We start from the raw sequence: 23,830 nt of genomic DNA on the forward strand, positions 1-23,830 counted from the left end.
ATCGAACGATTACAATAGGGCTCTACAGCCTTTCGGCTTGGAGCCCTAATAATAATAAATCGAACGATTACAATAGGGCTCTACAGCCTTTCGGCTTGGAGCCCTAATAAATCGAAAGATATCAACAGGACAACAGGATTACAATAATAAGCTGGACAATCCCAATCTACACACGAAATTTGGTCGAAATCGGACCAGTAGTTTCCGAGTTACAAGTGTTCAGAGGTCTGCCATTCAGAGGTCTGCTGTACGGCAGCTTGTGGCAGGGTGACAGGCAGGGTGGGTGGCTGGCAGGGTGACAGGCCGACAGGCCGGGTGGCACTTTGTGACAGGGGGTCAAATAGTCCGGGAGAAGAATGAGCGTAGCTCCTTTGTCCATTGAGCTACAGACAAACGGATCAGCGTTCCGAGCTCGCCAGCACCCCGGCTTTCTGTCGCACTGCTCGGATAAAGTGCCGAACCCGAACCTGTTTCCGACCTCGTCCATGTTCGAATCCCCAGATGGTTTGGTTGTACCGACGCCGTCAAAAGCAAGGAAACGCTTGCGAGACATCGCCGCTACGAAACTGACGTGTCCCGGAACGTCCCGCGATGTTCTACGCCCATTTCAGACGTCGCGCATGTTCGAATCCGCATAAGGTTTGCCTGTACCAACGCCGTCAAACGTAAGGAACCGTTTGCGAGACATTACCGCATGTGTCCCAGTGAGTTCTTAACCCATTTCCGACCTCGAATCCTCATGTTCGAATCCTGAAAGGGTTTTGCTTGTCCCAACTCATGCAAAAGATGGTCACTGTTTGCAGGACATCGCCGCTACAAAATTGGCGTGTGCCTGAGTCAACCAGAATGTTCTAAACCCATTTACCACCCAGACAATGTTCGAATCCCGATAATCGCCTCTTAAGACAAGCATGGGTTGCTGAAGACCAATTCTAACCCTCATCTTCAAGGGCAGCATACATACTGCAAAAGACACTTGACGGTCAAAGGGAAATAACCCTAGGTTTTCTGAGCGATGTATTCGGTATTTTGTCAATATTACCACCAAGCGGTGTTACTTTTAGCATGCAGCCAAGAACAAAAGATGAGCTACATGTGTCCGACTAACTTCATGTAAACTTTCAATAGTTTCTGTGGAGAACCTTACAAGATGTGATCTTTATATAAAGGAAAAATTCGGTGAAAGAAATCATCAAAATCAAAATCAAACAGAGCCGTCACTAAGACAGATATCCCAAAACGGCTAACAGAGTTTGGTGTGTTATGTGTGGAGACAATTCTCAGAAAGTTTGAAAGCATTTCATGCAGTGGATTCAGAGGAGATAGGATTTGAAGACAGGTACCCAAAAAACCCTGTGAAAACCTTCAATCCAATATGGCAGCAACTAAAAAAGATATCCAAAATCGGCTAACAGAGTTTGATGTGATATGTATGGAGACAGTACTCAGAAGGTTTGGATGCATTTCATGCAGTGGATTCAGAGGAGATAGGATTTGAAGACAGGTACCCCCAAAACCCCGTAAAAACTTTGAATCCAATATGGCTGCCAAAGCACGTGACCAATGACCCAGATCAAAGAACAGAAAATGTTCAGCACCCGAAGCAGCAGACATGTGTAAAGTTTGAAAGTAATCGGACGAGCGGTTGCGGAGCAATAAGGCGAAATATATCTTCAAAAAATACTTGTTTTTCAGTTATCTGCCCTTGGCCATTGGGCCTACGGCCTTGGAATTTTTGTGGTATCTGGTACCTAACAACTTGCACCCACACACAAAATTTGAACAAAATCGAGCCAGTGGTTAAACTGCTATCTCTGGAACAAAAAACGGCGGAATAATAAATAATAATAATAATAATAAATAATAAATCGAACGATTACAATAGGGCTCTACAGCCTTTCGGCTTGGAGCCCTAATAATAAATAATAAATCGAACGATTACAATAGGGCTCTACAGCCTTTCGGCTTGGAGCCCTAATAATAATAAATCGAACGATTACAATAGGGCTCTACAGCCTTTCGGCTTGGAGCCCTAATAAATCGAAAGATATCAACAGGACAACAGGATTACAATAATAAGCTGGACAATCCCAATCTACACACGAAATTTGGTCGAAATCGGACCAGTAGTTTCCGAGTTACAAGTGTTCAGAGGTCTGCCATTCAGAGGTCTGCTGTACGGCAGCTTGTGGCAGGGTGACAGGCAGGGTGGGTGGCTGGCAGGGTGACAGGCCGACAGGCCGGGTGGCACTTTGTGACAGGGGGTCAAATAGTCCGGGAGAAGAATGAGCGTAGCTCCTTTGTCCATTGAGCTACAGACAAACGGATCAGCGTTCCGAGCTCGCCAGCACCCCGGCTTTCTGTCGCACTGCTCGGATAAAGTGCCGAACCCGAACCTGTTTCCGACCTCGTCCATGTTCGAATCCCCAGATGGTTTGGTTGTACCGACGCCGTCAAAAGCAAGGAAACGCTTGCGAGACATCGCCGCTACGAAACTGACGTGTCCCGGAACGTCCCGCGATGTTCTACGCCCATTTCAGACGTCGCGCATGTTCGAATCCGCATAAGGTTTGCCTGTACCAACGCCGTCAAACGTAAGGAACCGTTTGCGAGACATTACCGCATGTGTCCCAGTGAGTTCTTAACCCATTTCCGACCTCGAATCCTCATGTTCGAATCCTGAAAGGGTTTTGCTTGTCCCAACTCATGCAAAAGATGGTCACTGTTTGCAGGACATCGCCGCTACAAAATTGGCGTGTGCCTGAGTCAACCAGAATGTTCTAAACCCATTTACCACCCAGACAATGTTCGAATCCCGATAATCGCCTCTTAAGACAAGCATGGGTTGCTGAAGACCAATTCTAACCCTCATCTTCAAGGGCAGCATACATACTGCAAAAGACACTTGACGGTCAAAGGGAAATAACCCTAGGTTTTCTGAGCGATGTATTCGGTATTTTGTCAATATTACCACCAAGCGGTGTTACTTTTAGCATGCAGCCAAGAACAAAAGATGAGCTACATGTGTCCGACTAACTTCATGTAAACTTTCAATAGTTTCTGTGGAGAACCTTACAAGATGTGATCTTTATATAAAGGAAAAATTCGGTGAAAGAAATCATCAAAATCAAAATCAAACAGAGCCGTCACTAAGACAGATATCCCAAAACGGCTAACAGAGTTTGGTGTGTTATGTGTGGAGACAATTCTCAGAAAGTTTGAAAGCATTTCATGCAGTGGATTCAGAGGAGATAGGATTTGAAGACAGGTACCCAAAAAACCCTGTGAAAACCTTCAATCCAATATGGCAGCAACTAAAAAAGATATCCAAAATCGGCTAACAGAGTTTGATGTGATATGTATGGAGACAGTACTCAGAAGGTTTGGATGCATTTCATGCAGTGGATTCAGAGGAGATAGGATTTGAAGACAGGTACCCCCAAAACCCCGTAAAAACTTTGAATCCAATATGGCTGCCAAAGCACGTGACCAATGACCCAGATCAAAGAACAGAAAATGTTCAGCACCCGAAGCAGCAGACATGTGTAAAGTTTGAAAGTAATCGGACGAGCGGTTGCGGAGCAATAAGGCGAAATATATCTTCAAAAAATACTTGTTTTTCAGTTATCTGCCCTTGGCCATTGGGCCTACGGCCTTGGAATTTTTGTGGTATCTGGTACCTAACAACTTGCACCCACACACAAAATTTGAACAAAATCGAGCCAGTGGTTAAACTGCTATCTCTGGAACAAAAAACGGCGGAATAATAAATAATAATAATAATAATAAATAATAAATCGAACGATTACAATAGGGCTCTACAGCCTTTCGGCTTGGAGCCCTAATAATAAATAATAAATCGAACGATTACAATAGGGCTCTACAGCCTTTCGGCTTGGAGCCCTAATAATAATAAATCGAACGATTACAATAGGGCTCTACAGCCTTTCGGCTTGGAGCCCTAATAAATCGAAAGATATCAACAGGACAACAGGATTACAATAATAAGCTGGACAATCCCAATCTACACACGAAATTTGGTCGAAATCGGACCAGTAGTTTCCGAGTTACAAGTGTTCAGAGGTCTGCCATTCAGAGGTCTGCTGTACGGCAGCTTGTGGCAGGGTGACAGGCAGGGTGGGTGGCTGGCAGGGTGACAGGCCGACAGGCCGGGTGGCACTTTGTGACAGGGGGTCAAATAGTCCGGGAGAAGAATGAGCGTAGCTCCTTTGTCCATTGAGCTACAGACAAACGGATCAGCGTTCCGAGCTCGCCAGCACCCCGGCTTTCTGTCGCACTGCTCGGATAAAGTGCCGAACCCGAACCTGTTTCCGACCTCGTCCATGTTCGAATCCCCAGATGGTTTGGTTGTACCGACGCCGTCAAAAGCAAGGAAACGCTTGCGAGACATCGCCGCTACGAAACTGACGTGTCCCGGAACGTCCCGCGATGTTCTACGCCCATTTCAGACGTCGCGCATGTTCGAATCCGCATAAGGTTTGCCTGTACCAACGCCGTCAAACGTAAGGAACCGTTTGCGAGACATTACCGCATGTGTCCCAGTGAGTTCTTAACCCATTTCCGACCTCGAATCCTCATGTTCGAATCCTGAAAGGGTTTTGCTTGTCCCAACTCATGCAAAAGATGGTCACTGTTTGCAGGACATCGCCGCTACAAAATTGGCGTGTGCCTGAGTCAACCAGAATGTTCTAAACCCATTTACCACCCAGACAATGTTCGAATCCCGATAATCGCCTCTTAAGACAAGCATGGGTTGCTGAAGACCAATTCTAACCCTCATCTTCAAGGGCAGCATACATACTGCAAAAGACACTTGACGGTCAAAGGGAAATAACCCTAGGTTTTCTGAGCGATGTATTCGGTATTTTGTCAATATTACCACCAAGCGGTGTTACTTTTAGCATGCAGCCAAGAACAAAAGATGAGCTACATGTGTCCGACTAACTTCATGTAAACTTTCAATAGTTTCTGTGGAGAACCTTACAAGATGTGATCTTTATATAAAGGAAAAATTCGGTGAAAGAAATCATCAAAATCAAAATCAAACAGAGCCGTCACTAAGACAGATATCCCAAAACGGCTAACAGAGTTTGGTGTGTTATGTGTGGAGACAATTCTCAGAAAGTTTGAAAGCATTTCATGCAGTGGATTCAGAGGAGATAGGATTTGAAGACAGGTACCCAAAAAACCCTGTGAAAACCTTCAATCCAATATGGCAGCAACTAAAAAAGATATCCAAAATCGGCTAACAGAGTTTGATGTGATATGTATGGAGACAGTACTCAGAAGGTTTGGATGCATTTCATGCAGTGGATTCAGAGGAGATAGGATTTGAAGACAGGTACCCCCAAAACCCCGTAAAAACTTTGAATCCAATATGGCTGCCAAAGCACGTGACCAATGACCCAGATCAAAGAACAGAAAATGTTCAGCACCCGAAGCAGCAGACATGTGTAAAGTTTGAAAGTAATCGGACGAGCGGTTGCGGAGCAATAAGGCGAAATATATCTTCAAAAAATACTTGTTTTTCAGTTATCTGCCCTTGGCCATTGGGCCTACGGCCTTGGAATTTTTGTGGTATCTGGTACCTAACAACTTGCACCCACACACAAAATTTGAACAAAATCGAGCCAGTGGTTAAACTGCTATCTCTGGAACAAAAAACGGCGGAATAATAAATAATAATAATAATAATAATAATAATAATAATAAATAATAAATCGAACGATTACAATAGGGCTCTACAGCCTTTCGGCTTGGAGCCCTAATAAATAATAAATCGAACGATTACAATAGGGCTCTACAGCCTTTCGGCTTGGAGCCCTAAATATCTGTTGACAACGAGTTAGCGGTGCACATGCTTTGCAAATCCTGCAGTCGACCGAAACCTGCATGACACTTTACGAACCGGATTTCGATTTCGGTGCGCGATTTTGATTGGACTATGCATAGACTCGTTAGTCCAGCCTAAATGTAACTCCATAATACCAGCCTAGTTCGCCAAGGGTGGAAACTGGAATTTTATAGTCAGTTAACTCACTTGCCTCGGGAAGATGGACATGAACAAAAGCCAACAAGCTTCATAAGGTCTGAGTGAGTGTGTGAGTGAGTATGGTTTTACGCCGCTTTTAGCAATATTCCAGCAATATCACGGCGGGGGACACCAGAAATGGGCTTCACGCATTGTACCCATGTCGGGAATCGAACCCGGGTCTTCGGCGTGACGAGCGAACGCATTAACCATTAGGCTACCCGACCGCCCCTCATTAAGTCTGAGGATGTTGACAGTGGAATCAACAGTTGAAGAATATGGTGTTCATGTCTATGACACACTGATTGGATGATTATAAACATGGGGAAATGGACAAAGACTAATAAAAACAAAGAAGAGTTCAGGATTGAAGGTGATAGGAAAAAGCTACCCAAAACACCCATTGGTTTGGACCATGCACGTGCACTACGTGAGAATTAACAGTCAATGTGGGTATAAAATGGTTCATTCCACATGCAATTGTGCTGAAGTTGAAAATGCGACGTTTTTAAAAAATACTTCTATCTCTTATCATCTGTCTGTTAATATTAGCCCACTCAGACACAGAATCCTGACTCCGAGACAAACAAAAATGTTTTGTATCTTAATGCCGAGCACCAGGCTTGGTAACAACAAATAGCCTCTTTTTGCGCCTTTTGGGGATGATGCAGACGGAGATTGAACCACCGACCTTTCGCTCTCAGACGGATGCTCTATGCACTAGAACACGGAGGGCCCACCCACCCGGATGCTCTATCCACTAGACCACGGAGGGCCCACCCACCCGGATGCTCTATCCACTAGAACACGGAGGGCCCACCCACCCGGATGCTCTATCCACTAGACCACGGAGGGCCCACCCACCCGGATGCTCTATCCACTAGAACACGGAGGGCCCACCCACCCGGATGCTCTATCCACAAGACCACGGAGGGCCCACCCACCCGGATGCTCTATCCACTAAAACACGGAGGGCCGACCCACCCGGATGCTCTATCCACAAGACCACGGAGGGCCTGCCCACCCGGATGCTCTATCCACTAGACCACGGAGGGCCCACCCATCCGGATGCTCTATCCACTAGAACACGGAGGGCCCACCCACCCGGATGCTCTATCCACTAGACCACGGAGGGCCCACCCACCCGGATGCTCTATCCACTTAAACAAGGAAGACCCACCCACCCGTGTTACCTACCTGGGACTTCCATCTTGGTTTCCCAGCGGGGTAATATCAACTCTGCCAGACACAGTGTCCACCACACAGGAATTCAGTCCCGGGGTAGCCGCTGTGGCTCCTTGTAGGACTAAGCCTACAGCTATGACACAGAGATACACAGGGGTTGGCATGGCTGCTGTGAGTGTGTGAGGGCAAACTGACCTCGTGATGGATAATATATCACATGCTGATAAGATAATCAGTTGATATCGTATCCTTGTGATATACAGGGCCCATTGACTCAGATTTGAAATTTTGTTATGAATCAAAGTAAAATATTATACAAAATAAAATTGTTGGATGGTGGCTAGAAATGAAACACACAAGAAATGGTTATTCGATGATGATGATGATGATGATGATGATGATGATGATGATGTTTTTATACGGGTATCATAGTCGTGTTTTGGACCTTTTGTTTGCAATGTTTGCAACGTTTGTAATTATTTGTTCAAATCTTTCCTTGCCCTATAGTTTGCAATTAAAGTTATTTATTTTAGGTGATATTTGAGATTTGAGCTTGTTATGTATCTGTGACACAAAGGTGACGTGAATGGTTTAAATATTTCATTGGGGGACACTAGACATGGGATTCGAACCTGGACCCGGTATTCGGCATAACGAGTGAACACTTTAACGACTGTGCTTCACTGATGAATTCGTTGCCCCGAGAGTTTACGGTTTGCGGTTTCTGGTCGTTGGTCTGTCAGAAGGAGGGTTTCGTAAATGTGGAAATATGGTCGATGCGAAGTTAAATTTCATCTCACTCAAACATCTAGTGAAACAGTATGTAGGCTAATGTCAACGGTCAGTTTTATCGCATATTATGTCGAATACTCACTCGCTTAATTTTGAATTATAATGACAGGTTTTGGAGACGAATCTCTCATACTGCCTTGGGAGTTGGGTTAGCCTTGTTGTTATAGCGAGAGAGGGCATTTCTGGGGATATTTTCCGACACCATCAAAAGCAGTGTAAAACCCCACTCACTCTTTTCATATCTCTTTCTCTCTCTCTCTCTCTCTCTCTCTCTCTCTCTCTCTCTCTCTCTCTCTCTCTCTCTCTCTCTCTCTCTCTCTCACACACACACACACACACACACACACACACCACACACAACCACACCACACCACACCACACCACACCACACCACACCCCAATTCCCGCTAACGAATCTTAAATGTGATATGTTCTGATATTTATTCATATTTAAAGTGTACTGATACGGCTACTATTAAGTGAAGTAACGTGATCCATTGTTTTCACCAGCGCTGTATACGTTATACTGCTAATTCGTATTGACAAAGGCCAAAGATCGACCCCTACTACCGCGACCCGCCTCGGCAAATGAACGAATGATGTGGTACATTGCCATCCTCATAGAGAGCCTCATTCGGCCGATGAGACTACCAATTTGTATATACATATCAATATTACATGTGGTATTAAAATATTTTTAGTTTAAATCTTACGTCATAAGATAAAGAAAATATATCATGTTATTTTTAAAAAAGATTTACGTGGAGAGTACATTTTAAAACACATTTCATCCAAATTCCCTAAAATAACACATTTGGCATTAAAAGATCCATCCTCTTTGGTGTTATTAATAACAAAAAATAAAAGCGTCAAAATCCTTTCTATATTCATAAGAAGTCTCTGCTAAAGGTGTTGTCAGCAAATGCTGGATTATTTAAGTATTCGTAATTCAGCTTAACGAATATCATAATAAAAAAGGACATTGTAAAAAGAAATGTTTTTCTTCTTTTATACAGTTCAAACAAAATGTTCATATTATTAAATTGGGGGACGAGGGGATTACAATAATACCCGTTTCTATTTCTAGTTTTAAAGAGCCACGCCTTTAAGAAGCTAAAAATAGAACGCCTACGTCATGTGATCTGTCGGGGGGGTGTACCATGGTCCGGCAGATAAGACAACCTGTCCGGCCTTCATTCGTCACCCCGCTGCAATAATGACCCGGGTCTTGACCCTTGCGTTGTGTCTACTGGTCATGTTTAAATCTGGAATCTGTGACTTTCCTTTAAACACTTGCGACCCCATAAGCACGTGTTCATGTGAAACTTGGGAAGGACGAATTGACCTTCACGCACTTGCTAATACCGACGGGACTCCGCGGTGAGTGTGAAAGTGTGTATGATGTTGAAATGATATGCAAACGTAAGGTTTACCTGATGCGATTTCGCATTGGTTCAATTTGGTCACGTGGTGTTTTTATTCTGTCTCAAGGCAGTTCTGGCATGGGTACGTTTTCTGATTTAGTCGGGTGTTGCTCAAACAATGCAAGACGCCTCAGTGGTCTAGTGGTAGAGCGTCCGCCCGGAGAATGGAAGGTCTTGGGTTTGATCCCCGGCCGCGTCATACGGCCTCAGACCACAATTAATTTCCTTCTTTGCTATCTACAGTGACATGACAGCCCACCATAATTATTATCAGTCGTAGGCTGTTCTCCTGTTGCATGCTGACCAACCTGCCACTTGTCACTTAATACAAGTTTCGGCCTGCATTGACCAGCTCCCTTTCGCGGTAACCACTGTCAACAGTGCTCACCGGAAGTTTCGAGCCGAAACACACAGAGCGGCCTTCAACTTGGGGGCCAAGTCATGGGAAGCTGGAATCAATACCTTCACAGCATGTGGCTAACAAAAAATTGGAAACATACTACAATGTCTAATCTTTCATTTAAGCTATCACAAGTCACTCCCAAAAAAATTGGCACAGGCTGAACAGCCCATTTGAACAGGGCACTATATTCTCCTATTTTCCTTCGGTTCATGGTCAAACTTAGGGGGGATAACTGTGGTCTGAGGCCATACTAAAAGACGTTAAAAGATGGTACTTGTTGCATGCAGAGTGATCTCCCTTTAACCCGGACTCCGCTAATCCGGAATGTTGGGAACAAACAGGTATATGTCATTTAAATGAATGGATATGATTTGCAAAGTTTGTTAAAAATCCGTCAAACTGATCGGGATAAAAAAAATACTTTTCTTTCATATTTAAACATTTCAGTGTCTCCAAACATTTCGGATGAGTGAGTGAGTTAAAATATGACGTCGCTTCGGCATTATTTTAGCCATATGGCGACGAGACAAAGTTGGTATATACACAATTTATTGATAAATATAGAGCTATATATAAGAGCAAATTATCAAAGTTATTTGGGTATAACAGCATTTGGGATGAGCTGAGGTGAGATTTTGGTATGACGTGGTCAGAGGATCGAACCGCTGACCTTCCATGCTCGTCGTAGTTTATTAAAATAACGATCGGATTCTTGCCTGAGAGTAATCACAGTATTCTCAGGAACCTTGTTCTTTTTCTTGGTCCAGGCTTGATTATCTTCAGACAGTCGTGTCATTGCCGTTATATTGAAGTAAGTGAGTGAGTGAATTGGGTTTAACGCCGCTTTTAACAGTATTACAGTTATATCACGGCGTGTCAGCTTAATGTGGGAAGAAAGCCCGAAGTGATGCAGGTCTCAGACGTTTACCACTTCGGTAAAACCCACCAGCACGGGTATGGTGCTGGCAAACCTAGAAACATAATCGGGGCGAACCGGGATTCGAACCCACACTCATAGGTTTCTGGCGTGCCCAAGGGACGCAACTCTGCACAGCGAATCGCGGCGCCTTAGACGACTGGGCCACCCGTGCCCCCGTAATATTGAAGACTCATTCACTCACTGACAACTCAAAGAAACTCATTTCTCGGAGTGAAGTTTATAAATTTAGCCAGTGTCAACATGACATATATCGAGGATGTATGTTACACGCAGCAATACTAATCCGCAATGGGCTGGGATTCGCTAGTTTCACTAGTTCGTATTACAGTTCACAATCCGGTAACCCTCTCCACCCTAAAATAAGTTTTAATTAATTATTATTGATATCAAAGTGTATACCTAATTTCTATTTACAAGAGGTTTTGTTATCAAAATCTGCCTGCACATGTTGAACGAACTATATGCGGAAGTTCGTTCGGAATGCGGTTTAAAGTGAAATCAGATCCGGGGTAGAATAGGTCTTCAACAACCCATGCTTGCCGTAAAAGGCGACTATGCTCTGTGCCTAGTGTTAGAACGGCGACTTTTGGAGGTCGGAGTTTCGCCAAAGTTGCCCCTGAGCTATGGAATAGGCTGCCATTGGATATCAGGAACATTGACAGTCCTAGCTTGTTCCGATCAAGACTCAAAACCTATCTTTTCACCAAATCTTTCTTGGAGTATTGAGGTTTTGTGTTTTCCTAGCTGTGTTATGTCTCTTTTTTGTGTAGACTCAAATTAAATGAAGCGCTTTTGAGCAGTTCTTCGAACTGGATACCAGCGCTATATAAATCTGTAGTTATTATTATTATTATTATTATGCTTGTCGAAGAGGTGACTAACGGGATCGACTGGTCAGGCTCTTTGACTTTGTTGATGCATGTCATCGTATCCCATGTCTGGTCCAAACTCGATTACTTACAGACCGTCCGTCATATAGCTGGAATATTGCTGAGTGCGGCGTTAAACAACAAACAAACAAAAATAAAGTGAAATCATGCAATATCTCTACTCCATTGCTGCCTGGGGTATTATATAGGTAACGGAATAAGCCGATTTGACCCGAATGACTGCAATTATTGATCTCTGTCTCTTGTTCAGTGACGAGTGGACGTTCTTTCAGTACTGCTTGAACTGGTTTTGTTTCATGTCACAGAGCATTCCAGATCTCAATCTTTTAAAATAAATCTTAATTAATTTGATCAAGTGTTATCGCACATCAAAACCATGGTTCGTTCATGTGGTGGGGACACGGCACGTGTGCCCTGGACCTTCAAGGCGTCCACTGTTGAAATTTGCGTCCCATGGTCTGCAATTATCCCTGATGATGTTTCTAGGTTTGTCTCCACCATGCCAATCCTCGTGGACTCCTACATCAAGCTTGAAATAACTGAAATACCGTTCAAAGCGGCGTTAAACCCAACTCACTCACTCACTCACTCCTGCCGCATAGGACGTGTAATATATCCTCCAATACTCCCCCTGCAGGTTCCGGGACATCCCCGACCCCGACGGGAAGACGTTCTACTCCTGGAACCCCTGCTATGGATTCGATGAGGAAGGATGCCGGGATGTGGCGGTAAGCTGGGCAACCTGGGCTATTTTATACACGAATTAAAACAGAGGCTCGAATCCGATTTTCAATATGGCCACCGCGGCTGCCATATTGAAAACGCTTTTTATGGACATTACTAATCCATTTTCTTTCAATATGTAAATGAAGTGTGGTATATGTGTAGGTCTTAAGACATAGGTTACTTTTTTCGCAAACAAGCACCGACTACCCCCGCCACTCACTCAACTTCTGGTGTGAAATTACCAAACCTAGGCAGTTGAACGTTGGCTTTTTTCCATGCCGATGACTGTATTTTGTTGTTTGGCGTTATAAATGAAGGTGAAAGTACATACGGCTCAGAGTTGAAACATTGTGTGATGTAATTTTAACTGTAACTGTTGTATATTGCCATTTAGCTCTAAATGAGTTCATTTGTTCTTGCAGATTTAGAAACATTCTGGATATTTAGTTGTTTTATTTTTTATGATACTTTTGTCCTCTGTACGTATGTACTTTAGCTAAGTGGCTGCTGACATTTTCAACTGTAGACGAAATAACCAGGTGAGCTACATTACAGTGGCACTATTTTTTGTTTTAGAACGAATATTACATGGTTATGTAAGAACTAGAGGAAATGATAAAATTGCAATCTTCATAATCACGACTTTGGTGGGATCACTATAAATATCATTGCGCCATGTACACAGTTTTCGTGCAACACGTTGTGCCGTTCGCGAACCTGACAGGTGGGAACTGAGGTGAGGTTAAATGAGGTTTAACGCCCCGTTTAAGATTATTGCACTTATATAGCGATGTGTATGAACGTGTGTGAGGCTGCTTGTACTAGTCCGGACTAGTGAAAGTTTTATAGTGTTAGCCCACTGAAATTCCATGCCGCAGTTAACATGGATACCCACTCAGACACACTATACTCACTCCGAGACGTCCAGTCTCTGTTTGAACCCCTTAATGCCGAGCGCCAGGAACTGTTTCACCTCTGCTTTATCGTTGCGTTGTTAAGAGGATCGTGTTTGGAAAATAAAGAATACAACTTGCAGTATCCCGTGACATCATTTGAGTTCAGTCATTGCTTTGCACTACAAGTAAGATTTCTGTTTCCACAGGACCGCCTCCGTGGTCTTGTGGTAGAGCGTCCGCCCGGAGAGCGGAAGGTCCGGGGTTCGATCCCCAGCCGCGTCATACCAAAAGACGTTAAAAGATGGTACTTGTTGTTACCCTGTCTGGCGCTCGGCATTAAGGGGCTAAAACAAGGACTGGTCGGCTCGGAGTCAGTATACTGTGTCTGAGTGGGGTATTCCTGTTAAACTGCGGCATGGTATCTCAGTGAGCTAGCACTATAAATCGGCATCAGTCCGGACTAGTACAAGCAGCCACACAAACACAAACACGTGCATGCACGTCGCTATATAAGTGCAATAATCTTGGACGCGACGTTAAACCCCATTTCACCTCACCACCTCACCTCTGTTTCCACAGATGTGTAAGATCACGGACCACGGCTTGTCCAGCATGAGTCTGGGTCAGCAGTCCAGTCGTCTCTATGTGGCCGACACACGGTATGGACAGTTGCTGCAATACACGCAGTGGGGAGGTGCGAACAAGTACGTATATCATGATACCACGGTGGCCCATAAGGGACATGGAGTCTGTTTTTCAATATTTTGATGTTTAACTTACTTTTATCTTAGCCTTTTGCAAATTAACACAATCTGCCATACAAATATGTGATAAATCATGTATAAAAAACATCCGAAAACATAGAAAATGTACTTTTAAGTAGCTTTTGAGTCGCTGAAATGTGAAGTGAAAATGTCAAAAACTAAAATGGAAATGTCACGATAAATGTAAGTGAAATATCAAAATATGGAAAAACAGACTCCATGTCCCTTATGGGCCACCGTATGATACAGTATACAGCCTGACGTGAATCCCTCTCGCTGGACAAGAATCCATAGAAATATATCATCTCAATAAGTTGGGTAGGGCAATCATTGTGTAGCTGACAATATGCTTCACTCCGTCATTTACACACGAGGACCCCACCTAAGCACCACCGCTTCCTTATATTTCATACAGCTCAAACTTATTTATCTACTGTAAAACAAACTCACGCACTCACAGTGGCATTTCATTTATCTTGATTAATGTCTGTGATATTCCTCCGATGCCTGCTGAGACATTGATACAAAACACTCAGTGATGATACCTAGACTAACACTTAGTCTGTGAAACATCTTTTTAAAAGAGTCTTTCTTCATCTGCTGTTCATATGTGAAATAAAAAAAAATAGACTTGGTTTAATTTGATCCTGTCTTGCCTATGCTTTTAGCACACACACACACACACACGCACACGCACACACACACACACGCACGCACGCACACACGCACGCACGCACAAACACACAAACACACACACACACACACACACACACACACACACACACAAACCCAAACACACACACACACAAACCCAAACACACACACACACACACAAACACACACACACACACACACACACACACACACACACACACACACACACACAAACACAAACACAAACACACACACAAACACACACACACAAACACACACAAACACACACACACACACACACACAAACACACACACACACACACAAACACACACACACACACACACACACACAAACCCAAACACACACACACACACACATATATATATATACATACATGGCTCAGAATCACTGCAAGAACGTGCGTGGCGTCATCATAATTTAAGGATACTGTTATTAGATGCCATTTAATCTAATTGAGCCTATTGCTAGATTCCATATTGTAATTACCTAATACAAAAGAACCCGAATAACTCAGTACACACTCTGTAATACATGTATTGTACATCATAAGCATATAAACAGCATATATACATCAAATGCCCGGGACTAAAAAATAAGTTCGTTATATCCATCAGTTCATTATAAGAGTGTTCGTTATAAAAGTAGTTTACTGTATAACTGTTTGCTGATCTTTTGAATCAGTACTATATCGAATATTTCTGTCCGCCTTCTATCCACGTCTCGCGTAGTTCAGGAAACGTCATCCTAACCTGTGATCACACTGCGGAAGGCAGCGTTACTCGACGCCCGGACAGTGACAGCGGCAGGTACTTCGTGAGTACAACGTCCAGCCTTCTAATACCAATCGGTTTTTTTACCGCTGCCATCTTTGCTGTTTTTATCTCAAAATCTTAGGCAAGGTCCGTTTTTATGTGTGGATTTGTTTGACCATCATGTTAAGACGGTAACATGTTTGACCAGTATTCTAAGACGGTATCATGTTTGACCAGTATGCTAAGACGGTATCATGTTGTTTGACCAGTATGTTAAGACGGTATCATGTTGTTTGACCAGTATGCTAAGCCGGTATCATGTTATTGGACCAGTATGTTAAGACGGTAACATGTTGTTTGACCAGTATGCTAAGACGGTAACATGTTGTTTGACCAGTATGCTAATACGGTAACATGTGTTTTTACCAGTATGGTAAGAAGGTATCATGTTGTTGGACCAGTATGGTAAAGCGGTAACATGTTGTTTGATATTATGCTAAAGGGGTAACATGTTGTTTGACCAGTATGCTAAGACGGTAACATGTTGTTTGACCAATATGCTTAGCCGGTAACATGTTGTTTGACCAGTATGCTAAGACGGTAACAAGTTGTTTGACCAGTATGCTAAGACGGTATCATGTTGTTGGACCAGTATGCTAAGACGGTATCATGTTTGACCAGTATGCTAAGACGGTAACATGTTGTTTGACCAGTATGCTAATACGGTAACATGTGTTTTTACCAGTATGGTAAGAAGGTATCATGTTGTTGGACCAGTATGGTAAAGCGGTAACATGTTGTTTGATATTATGCTAAAGGGGTAACATGTTGTTTGACCAGTATGCTAAGACGGTAACATGTTGTTTGACCAATATGCTTAGCCGGTAACATGTTGTTTGACCAGTATGCTAAGACGGTAACAAGTTGTTTGACCAGTATGCTAAGACGGTATCATGTTGTTGGACCAGTATGCTAAGACGGTATCATGTTTGACCAGTATGCTAAGACGGTAACATGTTGTTTGACCAGTATGCTAAAGCGGTAACTTGCTGTTTGACCAGTATGCTAAGACGGTAACATGTGTTTTTACCAGTATGCTAAAGGGGTAACATGTTGTTTGACCAGTATGCTAAGACGGTAACATGTTGTTTGACCAGTATGCTAAGACGGTATCATGTTGTTTGACCAGTATGGTAAGACGGTATCATGTTGTTGGACCAGTATGGTAAAGCGGTAACATGTTGTTTGATATTATGCTAAAGGGGTAACATGTTGTTTGACATTATGCTAAAGCGGTAACATGTTGTTTGACCAGTATGCTAAAGCGGTAACATGTCGTTTGACCAGAGTGCTAAAGCGGTAACATGTTGTTTGACCAGTATGCTAAGACGGTAACATGTGGTTTGACCAGTATGCTAAGACGGTAACATGTGTTTTTACCAGTATGGTAAGACGGTAACATGTCGTTTGACCAGAATGCTAAAGCGGTAACATGTTGTTTGACATTATGCTGAGACGGTAACATGTTGTTTGACCAGTATGCTAAGACGGTGACATGTTGTTTGACCATTATGATAAGGCGGGAACATGTTGTCGGGGATTAAACATTGTACATATAATACAAGTTAATCCAGCAGCTTCATGTTTTTGTTCATTGTGGCAGACTTTATGTCAATCATATTAAGACAGGAAAGAAAATGAAGCCTTGCAACGCTACTTATCTCAGCTTTTCCAGCCTCTTTGAACATTATTTGGGTTAAATGGTTAAATCTTGTTTAAATATACACAAAGAAAAAGGTAAAGCACACCCTTATATATTTCATTATTGTTTGGTCCCAATATTTGTAACAGTCATGAAAGATATAATTACGGGAAGAATTATGTTTTCTCGAGATGTAATAAGTCATACGTGACGAAAGCTCACGTACCATGCACTGAATGCCTGTGCAGCATGCTACACTCGAGTATCTCTAAAAACAGTATATCCAAACGTTAAAATTGCTTTCTTAAGCTCGGTTTTAAAGAGTTATTCCATGACATTGTGTGACCATGGCACGAAGGCGATTATCAAACGCCACAAGATGGCAATTAATGGGCATGCATAGCGCAGGAATGACTTGTAATTCCATTGGTCGGAATTTGGGGTATCACACTGTCGTAAGCCGTTTCGTCGAGAAACATGCTCAGACCGTTGATGTACAGGACCGTCCCAGATCCGGAAGACCCCTTGTGACGACACATCGCGAAGACAGGCACATTCTTCGTCTCATACGCCGAGAACCCTTTTTAACAAGTACTCGTCTTAAACAGCTGTGGTTGCCCAATCGTCGTTTCAGCACCAGAACCGTCAGGAACCGACTGAAAGCAACAGGCCCGAGGGTAAGACGAGTCATAAAGCGTCCCTTGTTGAGAGATCACCACAAAGCCGCTCGTTTAGCATGGTGTATTGCGCGACAGAACTGGAATCTGAGAACTTTGAGATGAACCCATTGGTCAGACGAAAGTCGCTTTCTGCTCCACGTCACTGATGGAAGAACGATAGTTTGGAGGCACCGGAACACGGCCTACACCCCCAGGAACATTAAACCGACTGTTGCATACGGCGGGGGCTCGGTAATGGTTTGGGGGCTGTATCTCTCATTATTGCAGGTTGGATTATGTCACCATGAGGGGCAACTTAACAGGAGCTCAGTACATCCAGTCGCCATTCCTCATTTTGACAAGCATCTCCTTGCTACTCGACATCAGTACCTGGATGACAATGCCAGGCCTCATCATTCGCATGCAGTCGTGGATTACATGAGGGCCAATGCAATAACGACTACACCCTGGCCAGCAATGAGCCTAGATTTGAACAAGATTTACGCCAATTGGAAGCAGCATTGGTTGTTGTTGACCCATCAACAGATCCAACGGAGGCATGAGGCGTAGGGTGGAATGCGTCATCCGGGCACGTGGCGGTTGTACCCGCTACTGATCTGTTTCACGTGTCATGTCAAGTAGAGACACATGAAACATCAAACGTAACTCGTTTACTTAATCCTGCAGCTCCATACTTTTTTTAGGTATTGTCTTGGTCAAAAACAGTACCTGTGTTACTTTGATGTTTTCGTCAGTAAATTTCAATCACAACTCACCAATATCTTCTTTAATTGTTGTCAATGTTTGTTCTATCCGATGACATTGGTATCGCCCAGCTCCTGTGGTCAGCCATCCCAGGCCATGATTTTTGCCATTTGTCATGGTTAAGAAATAGGGGGTGCTTAACCTTTTTCATGTTGGATGGTTTTTTTTGTTATTCTGTAGCAAATCTCGTTTCAGTACCTAGAATTGAGGAGTAAGTACGCATGTCCGGTCAAAATAAATAGAAGCACAACAGCGCCGCCCACTGAGTCCACAACTAGGCATCGACGGCCGATACCCCTTGCGTTCATTAGACCAGCGATAACACCCTCCTCTCCTACCTCCCCGCCACTGTTAGCTCTGAACACACTAAGTACAGTCTTCATCTGTCACATGTAAGTGGAAGCAAGACCGTCACAGTATTAGGTAGTAAATAGGTTAAGTAGAAAAGTGGCGGCCATATTGGCGGCCATCTTGGATTTCAGGGTGACCGCAGTGAAAAAAATTGAGCACACCAAAAAATTATTCTTTCTCATCACATAATCTATCAATCTAAATAGGTGAACTTAGTTTGTAAAGCGGGTACAATGGTAGTGTCAGATATGAGAAACAGACCTTCGCTTAGGGGCACTTACGTGCACACAGAAATGAATTGAAACCTGAAAAGTTTGATTTTGATGACATGAACTGTATGGCGTTTACGGTCTTCCAAATATGAACCCCCCAAAATGAATGTGTAAAACTTAACACCACACCTTATATAATCCTGTCCACATTAATAACAAATTGTACGATATCATTATCATGTGTTTATGAATCACTGTCAAATTGTGGTGATGTTCTCGAAAGGAAGAGCGTATCCTGCCCCATCGGTGGCATCCGTCACAATCACATGGTGTATTTCCTTTTGAAACTATTGTCTATCACTGTTGTATATCATGAAGATACTGACGTAAAAAGACGCTTAGTAACCACTCCGTTTGCACAGATTATTAAAATTTCCAGGAAGCAAACAAATTAAATATTTTTAAATATCAGCTAAACGAATGGGCTGTCAGGAAAGAAACCTTTAGAAGATTTTAGTTGTAAACTTCCTAAAGCGCAGATGCACGAGTTCTGTTTCCCGCTCGTATAGGTAATTATATACTACTCAATGTTTGCTAAGGGTCAGCACTTTAAAAGGTAATGTACTGATGGAAACGAATAAGGAAGCAATAAAAGAAAGAAAGAAGCAGTACATAAAAATTCAAGCTAAGAACATGTGAGAATCAAATGTCAAAATCTGGTGAGTCCCCCATGTCTACGGATATTTCCTTCCTCATTTATTTCCACCAGTATAGGTCAAATTGTGTGCATTTGTTGAAATAGAAAAAGACAATATTTCGTGAAGACATGTTTAATGATCAAAAGTCCGTTGTAGACTCGTTTTGAGTCCGAAACGAAATATACTACTCAAAGTTTGCCGAGGGTCAGCATGTTATTAGATGGTAATATGCCACATTGTATGCATCTGTTGAAATAGCCATGCACACATGTTTAATCAACAAAAGTTCGTTGTCATAAGCCAAACAATTCCAACAAAGAACATCAATAATAAGTCAGGTCACCCGTCAAAATGAGCGTATCTGATCAAAACTGAAACGTACAAAAACCACGACAACAAATTCATTATCAAAAGAAAAATCACAGTAGCGAGTATGTGATCCATGACAGCCTGGCACCGCCGTCTCATGCTCCCAATAAGGATGTGGAGTGTGGCTAAGGAACAATGGCCCACTCCTCAGTGAAAGCATTGCCGAGATCCTTTTGAGTTGCCGGAAGGACAGGGTGTCGTGAGAGGGCGATCTGCAGCTCGTTCCACGTGAGAACGACCCTGTCACGATAAGGTCGTGCGATATCGTCCATGAGGATAAAGTCCGGTTCCATTGCACCAGTAAACGGCCTCATGTACATATCCAGAATGTCATCCCTGCAGCGCAAACTGTCATCGTGCCCCGCTGTAGGACAAGGAGACCGTTCTTTCAGCTCTACATATCCTACCTCAAGTCATGATTGAGCCCCCTCCATAGCGACCATAGCGGCTACGTTAGAATCCTGAAATCATTCTCTTTGTCTATGCCACACTTGGGTACGACGATCTGTGAAGTCTAGGCAGTATCTCGATTCTTCAGTGACAAGGACTGGGACTCTGTTCTGTACAATTGACGTGATCTTCAGGACAATCCGAACGTGCCTTCCTGTGATGTCGGATCAAGGAGATACGAATGCATGCCCCCCGTGATCGGAGACCAGCATCACGGAGACGATTACGCACTGTCATTTCTGAGTGCGGTGGCAGTCACGAAATGAAGACGCCTTACTGCAATCAAGAAGACCTTTCTTCCCGCTGTGTAGTGGAATGCTGTCGACGACCTGCATGGAGCTGGGTGGCTGATCCAAACGTCTGGTATCGATTCCATGCCCTGCTGATCACACATTGGCTGACACCAAAGACGTTTGCAACGTGACGTTGTGTTGACCAATTTTCTAGCATTCCTATGCATCTGTGTAATTCTTCGGTCGTCAAACGTCAAACGCTCTGGCGCCAAATATGCATTGTTGTTGTGCTCTTTGATGATGATGTGCAACGATTCTGTCACGATACACCCAAACACAGGATTCCATGCACCTCGTGCACCTCGTGCACCTCGTGTACCTTGAGTCAATGACTTCAACGTGAAAATGAAGTTCCATGGGAGTTACCAATTCATTGTGTACCGGGATATTTCAATCTTTGCTTTGTCGATTTGTTTTCATCAGAACTTGACCCTGAGCAAACTTTGAGTGGTATATATTTGAAAATATAGAAAGAAGAAGAGTTGAAAAGAGGATCGTGAGATCGAATCCCGTTCGCCCCGAATATTTTTCTAGCTTTGGCAGCACCATACCCGTGCTCGTGGGTTTCACGAAAGTGGTAAACGTCTAAGACTGCATCGGTTCGGGCTTTCCTACCACATAAATCTAACACGCCGTGATAGAACTGGAATCATAGTTCAAAACGGTGTTAAACCCAACTCACTCACACACTTCTTTTTCAATTACATACATTATTTCTCGTTCAAGTGCAAGTGTCACATTGAAAATGTTGTACCATTGTATGAATGATGAATAATGATGCAACGATATGGTTAACAAAGTACTTTTTATTCCAGGGTGTTGATGGTCCTTCTGATTGTCCTAGCGTCAGTCATGTTCTACTTTCTCTTCCGACGGCTGAAAGCTATCGCTGGGCTAGGATCTTCATATAAACCGTCCCCTGTGGCAATCAATGGCAAACATCGCATTGGCGAGCCTTAGTACAAATGCCCTAGAAAGCGAAACATGGCCGAAACGATGAAACTCGGATCACCTGTCACATTCACTGCTGCTTTGTCCTGTAAAGACTCTCAGTAGGAACTGTGCATGCATATAATCTGGCCCAGGATTAAAAGTCATTGTTTTTCGATCCATTGAGATATTAACAAAAACAGCAAAGTGCATAGGAAACCATAGGAAATCATAGGAAATCATAGGAAACCGAGATTGTAATTTGATGTGCACGTCCATCCATTCATTCATGGGTAATAATTGTGTACACCAATGATCCTGCATTAGTGCATGGCAAAATATAATTAAAATTTCTAATTGAAGAGAGTACGTAAATTGTATTTTAAAATTATCAACACCGCCAATAAGCTGTCAATCATATATAGCTATCGGAATCAACATCAAATTCAACCAATCAGAAGCGCGTAAACAACTTGAATCTTAACCACCCTGATGCAGTGACGTCATACAAGTGTAATGTTGAACAAATAAAAGATTGTGCATACATTTTTTCGACTCACTCATTAAGCTGTTTGTTTCCAGTTCCACAAATATCTGTTCCTCGATAGCCAATCAAAATGCTGGAATATATATATATTGTTTGTAAAAAATGCCCGATAATAACTGTTGAATCCTAGAAGGGACATTGTCGAGTTGTCGCGATGGCGCATTGTCTCTCTTAAAAAAACAAGTAAAAAGTGTAAAAAATTTCCCAAAGCGCGGAAAACGCGAACGCGAGATCTCTAAAATGTCGCAGTTTGATTAAGGTTTTTGTGGAATATAGGGAGGGAGTGAGTATGGTTTTACGCCGCTTTTAGCAATATTCCAGCAATATCACGGCGGGGGACACCGGAAATGGGCTTCAGACATTGTACCCATGTCGGGAATCGAACCCGGGTCTTCGGCGTGACGAGCGAACGCTTTAACCACCAGGCTACCTGACGTTGACCACAGCGATGAAACCCACGAGCACGGGTATGGTGCTGACAAACCTAGAAACATAATCGGGGCGAACCGGGATTCGAACCCACAATCATAGGTTTCTGGCGTGCCCAAGGGACGCAACCCTGCACAGCGAATCTCGGCGCCTTAGACGAGTGGGCCACCCGTGTCAAATGGTTTTTTTACAAATCGATCAAAGAGACACGCATTTTCTTATTATTTCATTTCATGTTTTACTATATATTAAGAGATCATATAAATTTATGTGGTGATAACTCTACTTTATTTTACTGTATGCGTTCAGAAACAATCAATTGTGACCATTTTGTGTTTTGTGAGTGACTGGTGTGTGGTGTCTTATGGCTACTTTTATCCCCCAATGCGGTTTCCGATATCGTGATATTTTTTAGTCTCATGGATTTTTTACCCGCGCAAGTCCTAATTGGTAGCTATAACAATAGTGGCACGTGCAGAGGTGAGGTGGGTGAGGTGAAATGGGGTTTAATTAGTCAATTAGTCATTGATATAGCGACGTGCATGCACGTGTGTGGCTGCTTGTACTAGTCCGGATTGATGACGATTTATAGTGCTAGCACACTGAGATACCATGCCGCAGTTTAACATGAATACCCCACTCAGACACAGTATACTGACTTCGAGCCGACCAGTCCTTGTTTTAGCCCCTTAACGCCGAGCGCCAGACAGGGTAACAACAAGTACCATCATTTAACGTTATTTGGTATGGCGCGGCCGGGGATCGAACCCCGGACCTTCCGCACTCCGGGCGGACGCTCTACCACTAGACCAATAGATAAGAAGTTACATATTTTTTCCAAATGTACAATATTCAGTAAACTACGGTTATAACGAACTCAAGGGAACCACTAATTTCGTAATAACCGTAGTTCGTTATAAGCATA

The 23,830-nt window shown here is 43.2% G+C and overlaps 1 protein-coding gene across 1 annotated transcript; it reads left to right on the top strand.

The window, feature by feature from the left end:
• The first annotated feature begins 9,228 nt into the window (after positions 1-9,228).
• Positions 9,229-19,022, top strand: LOC124148705. The gene is made up of 5 exons (XM_048383250.1): positions 9,229-9,409; positions 12,324-12,414; positions 13,888-14,012; positions 15,477-15,561; positions 18,822-19,022. The coding sequence occupies exons 1-5, from the start codon at positions 9,246-9,248 to the stop codon at positions 19,020-19,022; spliced, it is 666 nt and encodes a 221-aa protein (XP_048239207.1). The 5' UTR covers positions 9,229-9,245.
• The last annotated feature ends 4,808 nt before the right edge of the window (positions 19,023-23,830 follow it).

Source organism: Haliotis rufescens, unplaced genomic scaffold (genome assembly GCF_023055435.1).
Source record: "Haliotis rufescens isolate VD_foot unplaced genomic scaffold, xgHalRufe1.0.p SCAF_46, whole genome shotgun sequence".
Taxonomy (NCBI): Eukaryota; Metazoa; Mollusca; class Gastropoda; order Lepetellida; family Haliotidae; genus Haliotis; species Haliotis rufescens.

Coding starts and splice junctions, on each gene's coding strand:
- LOC124148705 (XM_048383250.1), top strand. CDS start 9,246: ATGACCCGGGTCTTGACCCTTGCGTTGTGTCTACTGGTCATGTTTAAA. Junction 9,410..12,323: donor AATACCGACGGGACTCCGCG/GTGAGTGTGAAA, acceptor CTCCCCCTGCAG/GTTCCGGGACATCCCCGACC. Junction 15,562..18,821: donor GTGACAGCGGCAGGTACTTC/GTGAGTACAACG, acceptor ATCTCGTTTCAG/TACCTAGAATTGAGGAGTAA.